Source organism: Pieris brassicae, chromosome 10 (assembly GCF_905147105.1).
Source record: "Pieris brassicae chromosome 10, ilPieBrab1.1, whole genome shotgun sequence".
Taxonomy (NCBI): domain Eukaryota; kingdom Metazoa; phylum Arthropoda; class Insecta; order Lepidoptera; family Pieridae; genus Pieris; species Pieris brassicae.
The window spans coordinates 17,283,995-17,300,448 of record NC_059674.1 but is presented as its reverse complement, the minus strand read 5'-3'; the positions used below and the strand labels follow the sequence as shown (position 1 = coordinate 17,300,448).

At 32.1% G+C, this 16,454-nt stretch overlaps 1 protein-coding gene across 3 annotated transcripts; it reads right to left on the bottom strand.

Annotated features, from left to right (window-relative positions):
- Window positions 1-1,536: 1,536 nt before the first annotated feature.
- Window positions 1,537-13,131, bottom strand: LOC123715716 (solute carrier family 22 member 5-like). Of its 3 annotated transcripts, none has more exons than XM_045670963.1 (8): window positions 12,241-12,419; window positions 9,344-9,528; window positions 7,890-8,067; window positions 4,733-4,833; window positions 4,226-4,377; window positions 3,126-3,740; window positions 2,264-2,445; window positions 1,537-1,868 (listed from the first exon to the last, which is right to left on the bottom strand). In XM_045670963.1, the coding sequence occupies exons 2-8, from the start codon at window positions 9,499-9,501 to the stop codon at window positions 1,686-1,688; spliced, it is 1,569 nt and encodes a 522-aa protein (XP_045526919.1). In that variant the 5' UTR covers window positions 9,502-9,528; window positions 12,241-12,419; the 3' UTR covers window positions 1,537-1,685. The 3 variants fall into 3 exon arrangements, with proteins under 3 accessions (XP_045526919.1, XP_045526920.1, XP_045526918.1); XM_045670964.1 differs by lacking the exon at window positions 12,241-12,419 and adding an exon at window positions 10,425-10,449; XM_045670962.1 differs by lacking the exon at window positions 12,241-12,419 and adding an exon at window positions 12,921-13,131 and having other exon boundaries at window positions 1,538-1,868.
- Window positions 13,132-16,454: the final 3,323 nt, after the last annotated feature.

The following is a 16,454-nucleotide window of genomic DNA, read 5'->3' as shown; positions in this document are numbered from 1 at the left end:
CCTTTCTTAACCGTAACAAGCACTGTTCTGTACAGTACGGTTGTAGCTCATAATGTCATGTCTGTCCAAGATAATTGAGTTTTCCTTGGACAACAGTTGTGAAAAGACACAGCGAAGAAGTGTAGCTCCTCCCCCCTTAAATCTGCTCTAGAGAGTATAATTTTGGGTCTTTCAAGCGGCGGATAAATAACATAAGGGGGGATTCCGGACAAACGTGTGTGGCGTTTGGTTAAAACAAAAGTAACGTTAAGTAGATAAGGTAATCGTTATTGTTCCATGATTAAGCACATACGGATACAACAAAAGATGAATGCTTTATTATAAACGATTTCAATGAGATTAAAGGCTATAAAGATTCTGGTGCCTTATTTGACTTTAATTCTCAGTTAATAGCTAACGATTTCGAAAGTCGCTGCAATAATAAAACTGTGCGAGCAGAAATGTACGCCAAGTACACTTACGATTGTTCAGATATTTTATATAATGACAAATTACGAAACTTCTGCTAAGTTTCATCATGCTGACATGAACATGCATTGTCATCATTGTATTCTTACGTTTACCTTTGGATTATATATATATATAGTATATGTTTATATTACCAAGTTCATTAAGCTTTATATATATCTCTACAAATAGTCGTTACTGCCTTAGAGGTGGACTTTAAAGACAACTATAACAAGGATAAGAAAGACAACAGCGCGCCCTCAATAAGGTGGGTAGAATAAATATGCATGCTATAATATGCAATTTAGTATATTACAACTTTTGTAATGATTGGAAATAAACGAGCTTTATTTTATTATTTGAGTCTATAAGTTGCAAGTTTTTTAAGTTTCTATTTAGTTTTAGTTATTATTACTTTTCTTAGTTATTGTTATTTTTATGTGCTTAAACATTTTTTTCCTTTGCTAGCTTATGTTCTAATATATGTTTTATTAATGTGGCATTAGGAGGATTAATCTAATCATGCTATATACGTATAATTTGTATGTACAATTTTCATACACTAAAAGAGAATTAAAACAAATTTAAAAAGTTTGGTCCGTCAAGCAGTGCTCTAATAAAATTATACATCAATTATGATCTCATATTTTCTGCTTGCGCGTTGTTTTAGAATTTATAAATAAATAAATAAACTAAGAGACACCCAGTTTGTAGAGAGAAGAAGGCTTACTTGCCAATGGTAATCACATTCTATAGAACATTATACACATATTATTTATAACATGTAATAAATAATATTATATTTTGTCAACTCTGTGATCAAAGCTTGATAAATGATGTCTAGCCCAGTAAAAACATAAACCGAAGTCTCCCACAGTTCAAGGTTGTATCAGCATGTTAATTTATCATCTAATTAACCAGCCATATCTTTTTAATATGCAGTCAGAAATTAATGTAGGAAGTAAGCTTATTTGTATCCGGTGCATTTAATTAAAACCGAATAAGATTTATTCAATCTTTGGTATAAAGTTGGGTGTAGGACTTTTGAAATTAAAAAGGCAACAAAACGATTTCTGCGATTTTGCTTAACCTTATCTTTGGGTCACTACATATATAAATACATCATCATAGATTTAATACAATTCGCTTTATTAATATTATTAATCTGTTTTAGGCTATGATATGTTTCTTTATGGCACACGCCGCGTTCTTGGTTCCACTATATTATCCTTTCAGTCCTAAGTAAGTCCTTTAAGTTCTTCGTCCTGCGCTCGTTCCTTAGAAGATCCTATCGCCTCTGCTTCTTGTACCGTATCTGGGAGCTGCGTATTTGCAGTTTCAGGCATCAAAAGAGTCAGAGCTCCAGATAGCAGAGAAGATGCACCAAATATGAACGCTGGGAGACCTGTCCAATATGTCATCTGAAAAGCATGGGTTTGATACTCAGCTTGATCAGTAAACAGTTCCTAGATAAGATAAGAGAAATCTTAAGTGATAATTTTAATTAATATCGGCCATGAGTAACGGTTATGAAAAATGTCTTATCAAATGTATTGTGTAACCGAAGAACAAGATTATTATTCTCAATTTAACAGTTGTAAATATTTAATGTTAGCGCGACAGAGGTTTGAATTATGTTACTAGGGCACATTAGCTAATATTAAAAAAAAAAATTGTTTACGAAATATCAATTTGCAATAGGGATGCTACAGGGACCAAATTTTTAATTATTTTTATCACTATTAGGTTAAGCAAGTTTAGGTTATGTATTGTTCAATTTGCAATATGAAAAAGTCTTCTATGACATAATACTTACAAGCAAAGGAGTTTGTGGTGCCAGTAATGAGCCCAGGCGGCCAATAGAAGAGCATATAGCATGCATTGAATTCCGAGTATATGTGGGAAACAGCTCTGAAGTGTACATGTACACGATGTTGTATGAGAACGTGGCCAGAGTCTCAAAAGCCATCAGCAATAGCAGACCAAGCCAGGCATATCCTGAAAGAATGTCGATTTAATAGAGGGAATAATTTCTGTAAAAAAAGATTTTTAGAGAGGTAATTTACTACTAATTTAGAAATATTTATTGTATTTATTAATTCCACATCATTATACTATATTAACAGTTACTACTAATGCGATAGTACACATAATAAGACTCACACCAATTATCCTACATAAATAAACATTAAAAAATATAGTCATATACCTAAATCGTATAACACAGCCAGTGTACAAATAAATAAGTGTACCTCGATAGGAATTCTGATTTTGGTTTCTTCTGAAATTTTGATTGATCATCTACCTGTTTGATTGATTTTGATTACCTTACAAACGTTGTTTAAAACAAAAACCTTGGCGATTAAAAAGAGCGGGCGGAGAGTTTATTGCCAGTTCTTCTCTTTCGTTCTACGCCCTTGATTTGAGAACTGGCCGTAAATGATAAATTGAGAAGCATTTAATTTCTTTTATGACGTTCATAAGTGTACATTTTGTTACCTATACGAATAAATGATTTTTGACTTTGATTTACAAATAATATAAACGTGATATTTGTGCCTATGGAAATCACACGAGACATTAAATATAGATTTGAGAATATTAAATTGGTGCATCTCTACAGAGATAAAGTAGCGTAAATAACTATATCTAAACGATATGTATATTGTTTATCTTACCTTTTGGTAGGAACGGTTGAGAGACACAAAATAGTCCACCAATTATAAACGATGCTATCAAGGGTATTTTCCTTTTGTATTTCGAAAGTGCAAGCCAATAAAAGACATTCGCCGGAATATCCATAAGCATCAAGAGAGCAAAGTTTATATACTTATTTCCCTCGATAAGAACCGAGCTTATCATCATTCCGTAATTGATAAGTGTGATCGTCAACCACCATACCATACACACCAAAAACCTCTGCATCATTATTCGGGAGTTAAACGTTTTCATTAAAAGTTTCCTGTCACTTTGGGTTTGATCGCTTTCGTGAGTGTATTCTAATTTATTTAGTAACACCTTATCCATGCGTCTATTATTTCGCTTTGCAATTTTCTCTATTAATATAATAGCCTTGTCTTTCTGACCTTTGCTGAAGAGCCAGCGAATGCTCTCGTCGAGGAAAAAGGAGTAGGTGAGTATTATAAGAGTCGGGGCATATATGACCCGTAGGAAATGTCTCCAGTAGGGTACAGCCCATGCTATAAATGGCATAAGAATTAATCCCCCAGTGTAACAATTGAGTAGTATCATTTGGAAGAGTACCGCTTGTTTTTTCTCTACTATTTCTATACCTGAAATAACCAAAAGTTCATTTGTCGGCTATTATAGCAATGTTGCATGAAATTATTACACACCATAACATACTTTTTTTAGTATAAAGTTTGCTTCTGTGAGTTATAGTAATAATTCCCATTTTTCACTTTATTTAGAGAAGGTACTTATATAATAATTAAGTATATAAATGAAACAATAATAGCGTGCTCTTTTAAAATAGTTTTCCATTTTTTTTGTAAGGTATTTTGATAATACAACATAATAAAGACAATGTACATCTTAATTGTTTAATCTTCAATTTAAATTAAACCACAGATTTTGTAAAATATCACTGTCACTTTTTCATGACATATATTTACGTCTCATAACATTACAACACAGAACTTTACTTTAAAGTAAATTAATTTAGAGAGACACTTTATAAGAGAATGTTAGAAGGTTTAGTCACTATTAATCCCTATTACATGTAAGTGAGCTTACAGTAACGATTTCATTTACTTACTTAACATAAACATTGGCGATAGAGCATCTCCAATAGCAGCCTCCAAACCTTCAAGGACAATGTAAAGCCAAAAGGACGTAGAGAAACTCTTGGTAATCCCAAAAACAGCGCCCATAGTCCCAGCAAATACGGCTGCAGTCTTACGCCCAAATCTAATGTAAAAAAAATCTATAAAGTGTCGTTAGCTGTGCAACTCCCAACATTGTTGTTTTTCTTATACAGAAATGACAAACGAAATCTTTTAGTGATCTGGGGATGTCAACAACCAAGGGGTGACACTCCAGCGTAATTTAGATGAGCGTTGATTGAAAGGGGATGACGGAATCAGGTTGTGTAGTTCCATAGATCATTCTCCGGAGTGCAATCTATAGAAGACTGACTGGCAGGTGATTGTGCGTAAAATTTACCTTGGATTTGGACACGGTGATGGAATCATTGAGAACCCAAGCATCAACTAAACTTCTAAGTGCTGTTGTTTAAATTTCTAGTATCAAGTCGATATCAAACCTATCTGAGATCTGTCCTTGTAGTAACAATCCGACCATGGCCCCAAAACTGTGTACTGTGCCAACAAGCGGCGGTTTCCAGTCCTCGCAGGCCAATCCAAACTAAAATAATATGCTTAGTTAATTAACTATAACAAAATATGTATTTAAAAAAAACACAATCCTGTCCTAACAGTTCACCAAACTAAATCAAATGAAAGATTCCATTATACTATTAATTATACATTAAAAAAACTTAACTACTGTTAGCTTTTAATATGTATTTAATTAAATTCTAAACATTTTAAAGAAATTTTTATTCTTAAGAATCTTCCTACGAGCGCGCATGTCCCATAGTTACTCATATGACTCATTCAGTTGTTTACGAATTGACGTCGAACATCTACCTGAAGTAGGAAGGTCCAGTCAGAGTATGAAATAAATAAATATATAGATTATATGGTGTGGCCCATTGTACCAACCAGTATTGTACCAACGCTCATATTAAATAATTGTGTCCTGAAGTGTCCTATCCTAATAACTAGATCAACTAGCTCTTTTACTACTGTAGGCACTAAATAATGGTAGTTTTGTCAGTTCATTAAACAATAAAAAAAGGTACTTTAACATGTATAATTCGTTAACTAAAGCAATATGTGCTGTCGAGACTCCATTATTAACAAAAACGGTCTACAATTTTTAGTACACTCTTTTTTCTCTTCCTCTGCGTAAACATCATTCAACAGTACATGAATTACTTCAATTTTATGAAAAGGTATAGAAAAATTTGAATAAATCCTCTAGTGGCCTCAGAAGACAAGTCTTGTCTTTAACTATTATTTAACGAGATATTCTTTGATACTTAGACATCTCAGGTAATATCTAGTTATATTAAAACAAGTTACTGTCATAATAGCGGAACAAGCTCATAATTGCGTAAGGCATGAATACATTCATCCGATGATATGCATAAACATACCGGATTAGTGCTACTGTAAAGATCTGTTCCCGCGAGGACCAAGAGTATAATATCGTATACGTGAAGAACTTTAAAGACACAAGTTCAAAATTCCTAAAGGTGGTATAAAATTGTAATTCTAGTTTATCTATTTGTTAATATGGACTTAATACAAGAAGACAAGTTGCATGATATTTAGGCAACTATGTGTTCTTTCGAACTTATTCATAATTTTAACAGAATTGTCTTTTTTCCCGGATAATCTTTTCATTAAAGCAGAGCATATGCCAGCGACATCATCGTGTATAAGGCAGGGTATATTATTTAATTTTCTTATTATCGAGGTATATGTGGAGTAAACCTAAAAAAGGTCGAATGAAATGTATATTGCGAGGTGGCTGTGTATCACATATCAGTAGCAAGTAATATAAATACGATACTATATGTTTTAACGATATAATATTCTACAAGGATAAATATTATAGAATTAAGATTTGCGTGTCTTTGATTATATGAGTGTTCGTATGCATCAGTAATATATAAAATAAATATGTAAAAAAAAACATATTTACTAGATTCATGGAACTAAAATAACGTTTGATGTAAAGATGAAAATGTTTTCGTTCTTTAATACAAATGGTATGTTTATTGAATATCTACCATTGGTATCAATATCCATATGGTAATAAGTAATAAGTTTTGACAACAATTATAAAAAAACTAAACTTTTCTTATGACATTATAATAATTAATATGACATTTGCATGCCTTTTATATGATTGTGTTTTTTTATAATTAATCAATCTGAATGTACCATCTTCTTTGCAAATACACGATTTATTATTTAATATTAACTATATATATGTATTTGTTTATATAGTAAAAGATTGTAATGGATGTGGACAGGGCACATTATGAGAGAAGATAATAATAATTGGACGGAGAAAGTGACGGAATGGCTTCCTCGCTATAACAAAAGAAAACGAGGAAGACAAATAAAAAGATAGGAAGATGATGCGCGAAGACTAGCTGGTCCTATGTGGATGCGTAAAGCTAGAACCAAAGAAGACTGGAAGCCCTTAGAGAAGGCCTATGTCCAAAGACAAGCTGTTTAACAAAAACCAACCGATTAATTATTTGTATCTCACGTGTTTTTTTATGAGCTAATAACAATAAAGGCTTTTATTATTATTATATATATTTAAAAATATTCGCAAGTATTCAACAAAGTACAAAGAGTACTCAGTATACGCTTGTTTGAGCGAAATATGTATTTGTGGAGCCACGTGTGAGAGTAGGATAATTATACTATTCTCGCGAACTCAGAGATAATTTTTCCTTCGAACGAAAATCGTGACCAGGCGCTGATTGAAACGGCTATTACGTAATTTTAAAGCTCTTTTATTTAGGCTTTACCATTATTATACAAAGGAATTAAATTGCCAAACTTACGTTATTCGTGCACCGTATTTCGGTAATTTACTAATTTAACCCTCAGAGACGAGATATGTTTAACATGTATATGTATATGTCTAAAATATATTGAATTACAACATTAATTAATTAATCATTTAAACCGGTAAATTATAGAAAAACGGATTTGATTATACATAAAATAGACATGCAAATTTCATATTGATTATCATAATGTCATAATAATACGTTCAGCTATTTATAATTGTTTTCAAACTCATTGTCTAAGTATTCACCCACGCTATAGAGGCAACTTGCCTTTAATAATTTAATCCTTTCGCCTTGAAAGCATTACACGGCAGTGATCTATAACTTCTAGGAAGGACATTAAATGTTTGATAGCCATGGCGTGGATTTTTTTTAAATGCAGAAGTTGTAGTTAGTCTCTTTATCACTTAGGGTGGGATACAGAAACGTACCTCTTAGTATATTTGCGCGCAGCTTCTAAACATTGTAATGTCATGGTCGTCTGTTCGAATCCCGGTTGCACCAATGGTTTTCTTTTGTGCTCATACATCGTGAGGAAACAGCTCCCTAGTTCCACAGATGGATTGCGAGCTGTTACTTGCTTACGAATAAAAATATCAATGAAATAATACTTGAATCTGGAGCCAATAGTGTTGTAATGTCTTAGGGTGAGATTCAGAAGCGAGGTGAGACGAGCCGTATGTGAAAAATTTTGCCACACCTTGACTTTTACTTATAATAAAAGAATCTTAAATATAGTGATTTTATAATATTTTGATACCTCAGCTATAAAGCTATTCGGTACATCATAAAGCCACTCAGTACACGTTTCTTTGATGCTTGTATTCAGACCAGTGCATCCCTGTAAGGGTGGATGATGATAGCATTGTTTGATATCCAGCTCTGACAACCATGGCGTGCTGAAATTGTCGTCTATATCGCATTCTGGAACTTTACATCTGGAAATTAAAGGCTTTTTGTATTATTCTTATATATTATTTGTTTGTAATGTATATGACCTATAGTCGTCCTTGATGAATTGACAGTTAACATGCCATTTGCAGACAAGAATTATTACTTCTAAATATTTAAGTTTTAAGTTTATCGTGGTTTATAATAAGCAATTAAACATAGCCGTTATATATTGCTTAAATAATGAACACACAAATATTTAATGATTAAAAAAAAAACCTAAACTTACTACATAGTAAAGAATTAATGTACTTCTTTTAGATTGTTAATTATCTGTCATCTGTCAAAACTGACGTTATATTGACGTAAGATTGAGAGTTTGATAGTCTGTGGAAAAAGGCGCGAGTTTCCGCTTGTCATTTGAATTCTTACAAGATTTTTTGTCAGAAGATATTCAGATTTTAATTAGATATCAGATTTGAAGAATTGTTTTGAATAACTTTTATGAAATAATAAACTGTAAATGTTGTTTCTATATGTATTTAATATTGGAGTTACATTTCCTTCTACTATTTTAACGAAAACCGGGTTTAATAAACAACATACCTTACGATAAAGGTTAAATTTTTTTGTATAAACCGCGAAACAATTAATTTAAAGTCGTGTTATCAATATCTCGTTATACGGCGTATTAGCATTTTAAATTGATTAAATAACAGTCAAACTCAAATAAAATTAAGTTTTATGTTATATGAAAAATCGATAATAGTAAATGTACAATGTATAACAAAGCTATATCTATACATTTGCATGTGTTTAATCATGTCTTTTGTATTTTTATTATTTATAGATAAATTTCATTTATTTTAAAACCTAGCAAAGTGATTGACTCTTAATTTCAAGTTACTTTTTTATTTTGGTTAGGTATTACATTTTCATCGTTAATTTTTTTTTAATTTAGTTATATACTCTTTGCACTTTACCCTTACTGAGATCGCTAATTAGCGATACGGCCGCACTTATTTATAGTATCTGAACTGGTTGCACACAAAGTGTTAGTAAATAATTTGTATGTTTGTTACGAAAATAAGCGAAGATCCCAAAATCAGAATCATTATTAGAATATTGTGATAAATAATTATGCATATAGTTTCCGTCTAAGAAAATATTTACTACTTGTGGTTAAGCGTGAGAGGCTCAACTCAGCATTCGAATGCCATCAAAATGTATCCTTCTAGAGTCGCAAATAACACCGCGTAAAGCATGCATTGAATTCAGTTTAAATAAATAAAATAAAACCCGTATAAAAAAAGCTAAATATACCTATAATTGACATCCTCAATAGCGAATACATAATTCACATTGTACATAGAGTTTGTAGCGTATACCAATGACAGTAAGCACAGTGTGATGACCTGGTGCCGACCAAATGCCCCAAGAGTGCCCAGAACATCGTCCAATTGTACTTTGTCTTCACTCATATTTTAAATTTTTGTCATTCGGAAATCCTGAAACAAGAATAACGGTAACATGAACAATAGATTAGAGGATTTATCGCACAATCGATAAAGAATATAACATAATTAAGACTAGAAATGACTATGAATAAACTATACGTTATTATTAAAAGCATAATCTCTTGAATTAATACGTTCAATTAGGGCGCAAATCTCCGCGTTGGTTGCTATTACAGTATATTAAGATTAACTTAGTATAAAGACGCTAGAATCACACGAAAATATAGCACGGTGTTTAGGAGTACCCAATGAAGTCATATAAGTATATCTACATATAGGTATATATATGTATGTAGACAAAGCCTTATCCCTTGGAGGGGTATGTGGGACTCGACTCACAATAGAATTTCTGCTAATTAGATACCGGGTGAGCAATACCCACAAAAACAACCTTGGGTAGTTCCTACGGCCGCGTTAGAGAGGCTCTCTCGCATTCTACCAGGGCTTTGATTTTGTATCTGAAGACCATTACCTTAAAACCGCCCTACTCGCCAATAAAATATATATATATATATATATATATATATATATATATATATATATATATATATATGTGTTATTAACCGCATATTTAAATACATGCAAGGTACTCACTTTAAACTTCTTTATGTCGTAAAGCCATAGACAAGTTTACGTGAAAACGATTTGACGTAAACTTGAACGACTATTATAGCACGGTGCTTCGCTCCCTTATCTTATATATATACCAATTAAAACATATCGACCGTAACCATAAGTGCTAATAATGTACCATAAATTTAAATTAATTTTAAAGTTATGTATGAAGTCCATGACACATTTAATATGTAAATAAACTAACTTAACATTACTTTTTACAAGAAAAACGTTTTATTCGATTAGTTTAATCTTATGTTGCTCGCGCTTACCTGGTAAACAACAGCTGATCAAAACTTTCACCATAGCCAACAGGAGTTATCTCACTTTACGAACAAAAGTTATGGAAGCCTGAGTGCGAATTACGAAGGATCAAAAAAATAAAATATTTTATTTTAAATAACTAATTAATTTAAATATAAATATTACAGTGAAAGTCACGGCTAAACAATCCGAAGATAGGATTTGAATGATATTTGAACATACAATATAAAAAAATGAGGTTCGACGAGGAACACATGCTGACATCATGTAACGTCCCTTACGTTACTTGTTGCGAAATGCAGATTCGATGGTAAATGGTTACGCTAACATGCGTGTTATTTAAAATTGTTGATTTCCATCAAAATATAAACTACTTATTATTAGTCTATGTGTAATCCTCTTTAGTCTGGTTAGTTTTTTTTTATTATATAGTTATCTATAGCAGCTTTAGTTCTTATTCTATTCCGGATTGTAATCTGTGCCAATTAGTCTTAGACTACGATCATGCATAGAAACCGCGTAAAATACAGGACACTGTTATTTCGCTTTAAACTCAATTTAAAATGAGACGCCTAACTCGTACTGTCCTTTTTTTACTTAGTTGTCGTAAGTAGTTATGCATGCAAATGAAAAGTATCAAGGCTTTTAAGTATTGTTTCATACAATGAAATTGTATACCGCATTGTTTTACCTTTATCAAAAGTAAAAGAGGTTGATACAGAAAAGTATTTATTTGCCACAAAATCAGCGCAGATACTCTGTAAAAATCATTTGTTTTGTCTTACCCGCGCTACTGGTGTTTAGCGGGAATATTTTAAGCTTCTGCTTGTACGATTTTGATAAAGGTAGAACCAGCGCTTACTTTAACAGATGTGGTAATACAATTATAATCTTGATATCTCAGTCTATAGTCAATAGACGACAATGTTTTAGAATATCATGAAATTGTACCTATTCTTATAGTCCAATTTAACTGTATTCATTTTTATAAATTCAATCAAAAATGGGATCCCAATAAATGTCTTTAATTCAATAGTTGATTCTAATTTATGATTAATTTCTTACTTAATGCAGGGACATAAAATTTACAAACTGGTGTCCGCGCAGTTTGCATATTAATTAACTTGTATTGATCTGTGTGGTCTTCTATAATTTATTAATTTGATGACTTTCAATAAATGTAAATAAAATAGTCGTCTGAACGACTTTAAATGGTGCTAACTAATTCGACTAAAGGGTTAAGAAAAGAGCGTACTAATGTATAAAGGTTGCCAACGCACTTGCGATAATATTAAAAAACTACAGTGACAAAGTTAAAAAAAGTGTTTTTCAAAGCTGTATTTTTATAACATTCCTTTGTTAGTTTCTAATATATTAAATTAATTAAATTAAATTCTAAACATTTTTATGAAACATATTCCTAAGAATCTTGCTACAAGTGCGCATGTGCAACAGTTATTCATTTGTTTTGTTCGGTTGTTTACGAATTGACTCGACCATCTCCCCGAAGTGGGATGGTTGAGTCGGAGGAGGGAGTTGTGATTGTAAAAGAGGTGGTGACACATGCGCACGGGCTTTTTTCTTTGTATAAGTTTGAAGTTACGTAAAATCAGTGAAGTAAATTATAGTGAATTAAGTCATCATTGAAGTGTTTAATTTCCTACCCTAAGAACTAAATCAACTACCGCTAACATCTTTAAAAAGGGTTGTGGAGTAAGCTTGTAAATAAACATGAATTTTCAAATATTCACAATTAAAAATATTTATTTTCATATGTCAGGCACAATACGGTCACGGTTAGTAGAATCTACTGTCTAAACGTACCGTTGCTGTGAGGTTTCAGATGTTGATTGTGGCAGACTTATCTTCCTTTAAAATAATACTTGTCCACATTAACTTTCGTACTAACTGATCTAAAATTATCGTGATTCATGTGAACTTTTCTTATTCCCGTGTCCTTTTTTTAATATTTTCATGATCACTGTTTACATATGTTTTAATGTCTTTGTTTGTTCCAGTGATTTTGTCTATGTCTTATGTATTTTTATACTTCTTGCGCTTGCAAGAAAATAGATAAAAAAAATTTCTCATTATGGAAACGATCGCTCGAAAGCGATAAGGCTGTCAGTTGCCCATTTCAAATATACTACAAATATTACAATTATAGCAGCGACGCCATCTTACATTGAAAAGCGGTTTTTAGCATTATGTTTTTTTTTTGCATGTTCTAAACTAATCAAAAATAACATATTGTGAAGCCTATTCTATACACCCGGTAACTAGAACTTATCTTCCTTTAGTATATGCATTACATCCTTCACATTGAAATATTTACATTTTAAAAAAAAACAAATAATGCGACTTAATTTAAACGCTTTCATAGTTAAAATATTCGTTATATTTAGTATATGAGAACCTAATTTGTGACATCAATATGGTGAGTGTGCTAACTAAACTTGAATGGAACAAATTTAACTACATTGTTTTTTCTTCTAAAAACTTACCTATTTTTAAAGCACATTACTTCAACAACATAAGCACCTCTTAGACGACCAACATTCCACAATTCAACTGAGAGTATTGTGAGTTGTGATCGCAATAAGCCACAACTAGATAATGTCAGGTGCAAGTGGAGACCGCGATGTCACTTATCTAATTTCACTCTATTTACATGGCAATTGCGAAACCGCGTTAAATGGAATTGTGAACGATTTTAATATGCATGTTGCCAATATTTCAATACTCATACTTTATATAATTAAAAATTCTAAACCTACATAGTAATAGTAATAATTAAAGTTTTTATTGATAGAAATTTAAAACTAATTGAAAAAGTTTGGTTTGGAAAGATTAAAGGCTAATTAAGATTTAAAAGTTTTAAAGTTTGGTTTTTAAGAGGTGGTGCTTTCGTCACTGAAGGAATAAATATCACAATACAGCTAGGCAAAGACTGGGCACTCTGTTACAGGGACCAAACTTTTAAAAGTTGTTTTAATGTTAAATAATTTTGTCTAAATGAGCCGATGGTAGTAAGATTTTAACGCATTTATAGCTCCCAAAAGAGGGAAATTATAATATGGCTTTTAATTTCATTCAATACTTATGTTGTTGATACGAAACATGAATGTTTTATCTTATGGAGAATCCTAGCAAGCAAGTGGCAAGTAAAAAAAAAACAATATATGTTTATTATGGAATATAACATACAGGTATCACTCATTCCAGGGAGTAGGCCGAGAGAAAAAGCCAGCGTAAAAAACTCTCGGTAGGCACTCTTTTAAAATAGCAAATCATCTTACAAAATGGCAAACCACACTTATTGCAAAACATATATCGTAATTTGTTAAAAGTAGCCTGTCTAGCAGTATTATTATATAATATTTTCAATGAAATATGATAAAGTCAGGCATACAAATCATAGCGTGGTTAAGAAAAAAGTAAGGATATACGGAATTGTGGATCAAGAATAAAGCGTGATTAAATGCCTAATAGCATTTTTTATATTTCAAAGTGTTCAAGGAGTGGCTATATTATTTTTTCTCTTCTTTAGAGTTATAGGTCTTTTTGTATGCGACCTTTAAACGTTGCGTAGGTGTACCTAGTCACTAACGTATAGTAATCTCTGTTAAGGAACTAACAAGATAACTGTGTGTTATCCTGTTGAAGCCCGTAGTCATCTTTGCGTCATTTCCATATGATTCAAGCAAGAGTGATAGTAGTGGTTGCATTTGTCTACCAGGTCATCATTTCCAGTCTGCTCACCAATAGATTTATTGTCTATTTGCGCAATTAATAATTACCCGTATTGTATAAAAAAATGAGTCTGATGGCACAGTTTTAATTCTAACTCTTGTCTCTTTCTATCATCGAGTAAATACAATGTGACAAAAGGGGACGAACAGTACTTAAGCACGAAATTAGATTTAGAATAACTTAATACAAGTGTTTTTAACAGTTCAACGAAGAGCCGAGGGCGCAAGTCGAGAAGACGGTAGTTTCCGATTAAAGCAAAGTATTAAAATGAAGTAAGCGATAATCTAAAGGTAATGGTGTAATACAAGAAACACAATTACCAGTGAATGATGATTGAGTCTTTATGATAGAAATGTCAATAGTGCTGAGAAAGTAACGCCTTCCTCATATTAGTTGATAATTATGTACCTATGTGTGTAACGACATAGCGTACATGTGTATTTATTTAGTAATCCTTCAGTTATATTTATATAATAGCACTAAAAATATAGCCAAAGATGGCATACATAATATTTACAAAAACAGTTAAACATTTACGAAAGGGGAAAAAAAATGATTCAATACATTTTACTAAGTAATAGCCAATTTGGCTGTGGTGTGTGATGGTGAAAAATTGTGTGAGTACGTGAAGGTGTGTATGTGGGGTATGCTCATGATGAAGTGATTTTGCGCTATGTATATTCAGCTTAAACAAGTCAAGGCTTATATGTCGTTGTATGTCCGGGCTGCGCGATTCAAAACTGAGTTTTGCATAGTTAGTGTTGATGTCAGGAACTTAAACAAAGCATGTATGTAGCAATAGGGTACACTTCTAGTAAGTTGTTCAAAAGACCTGCGAGCACTTGATTTTGGCTTACAGTAAACTTCACTCAAGAGTGCGACTTTAAATGAATTACAATCTAGTCTATACAATAATTAGGTCTGATAAGTAATATTATGTTGACTATATTGTCTACTAGTGAATAGCTTAAACTAAGGTAATTTTCGTTAACAGTCTTTGTGTTCTGTAAAGTTTTGACACTATGTTCGTGTGTCCCAGATACGGCTCTTTCACTTATATTCACTACACTAGGTTTATTAACTGAAAAGGTATAGTTCTCTTTCGGCGTCTTGGTCCTGATGTATCAAGAAGTTGTATTCCCCATGATATAACATAGGCTATCCCTTCCATAGTTCCCATTATTGGGATTATTGGATCCATGTGCCATCAGTAACGGGCAGTTAGCAGGTCTTCGGAACTATGCTGCGGCGGCAGTCTGAGAACACTGATTCAATAGCGTTTAGGGAAATCATTTTGGGGCCGGTATCAAATGCGTATCATGCATATTTTTTTTAAAATTAAGTGAACTAACAAGCCATGTCACCGAAAGTATGTTTTTATATTGAAAATACTTACTTGAGCGCTTTTTTCTGTAAATTTTATATTTCCAAAAATATTTAATACATCCTCTTGGTAATTCATGACCAATAAATAAAAATCCCATCCCTATTCTTAGCTATTCTCTATCTTCCTTTTAATATCTACTGTAATACAAATATTACCTGTCAAAGTCAAAAATCATTTATTCATATAGGTAACACAATGTACACTTATGAACGTCAATTAAAAAGAAATATACATTAAATGCTTCTAATTTAACATTTACTGCCAGTTCTCAAATCAAGGGCGTAGAACGGAAGAGAAGAACTGGCAATAAACTCTCCGCCACTCTTTTTAATCGGCAAGGTTTTTTTTGTATTACACGACGTTTGTAAGTAGCTGCTACCATCACACCATGTTCCACATGACATCAGCAGGAGGCATGGTGAAATAGGAGCATGGACTTAGATTCTCGTGGGAACAACACGCAAATACAGAGTCAAAAATAACTAACATCACAGCATACACGAATTCAACTACGACCAGTCACAAGTACAATCGTATCCCTAAATTTCGTACTAACTGATGTAAAACTGATCTAAAATTATCGTGATTCATGTGTCCTTTCTTTTATTATTGTCACTGATCACTGTTTACATATGTTTTAATTGTTTTATTTAGTCAAAATAACTATATGTCGTATATATAATAATCTAGTAGTTGCCTGGAAGAGATCGCTCGAAAGTCATGAGGCCGCTATGTCTTCCTTTTCATTTATTATATTTCTTTATACAACGAAGTCTTAATAAATGAATAATAATTCGACTTTAATTCCATACCATTAAAAAAATTACATATCTACTGGGTGTTAGTTGTATGATTGTACTCTTAGTCTACGTTAGTTAATGCCATTTCCATTTCTTTG

Excerpts from the sequence above, each read along its gene's own strand:
- LOC123715716 (XM_045670962.1), bottom strand. The coding sequence starts at position 9,501 with ATGAGTGAAGACAAAGTACAATTGGACGATGTTCTGGGCACTCTTGGG. Across the intron at positions 2,446-3,125 it reads TCAACCGTTCCTACCAAAAG|GATATGCCTGGCTTGGTCTG; the intron begins GTAAGATAAACA and ends ACATTCTTTCAG. Across the intron at positions 1,869-2,263 it reads CACCACAAACTCCTTTGCTT|ATGACATATTGGACAGGTCT; the intron begins GTAAGTATTATG and ends CATGCTTTTCAG.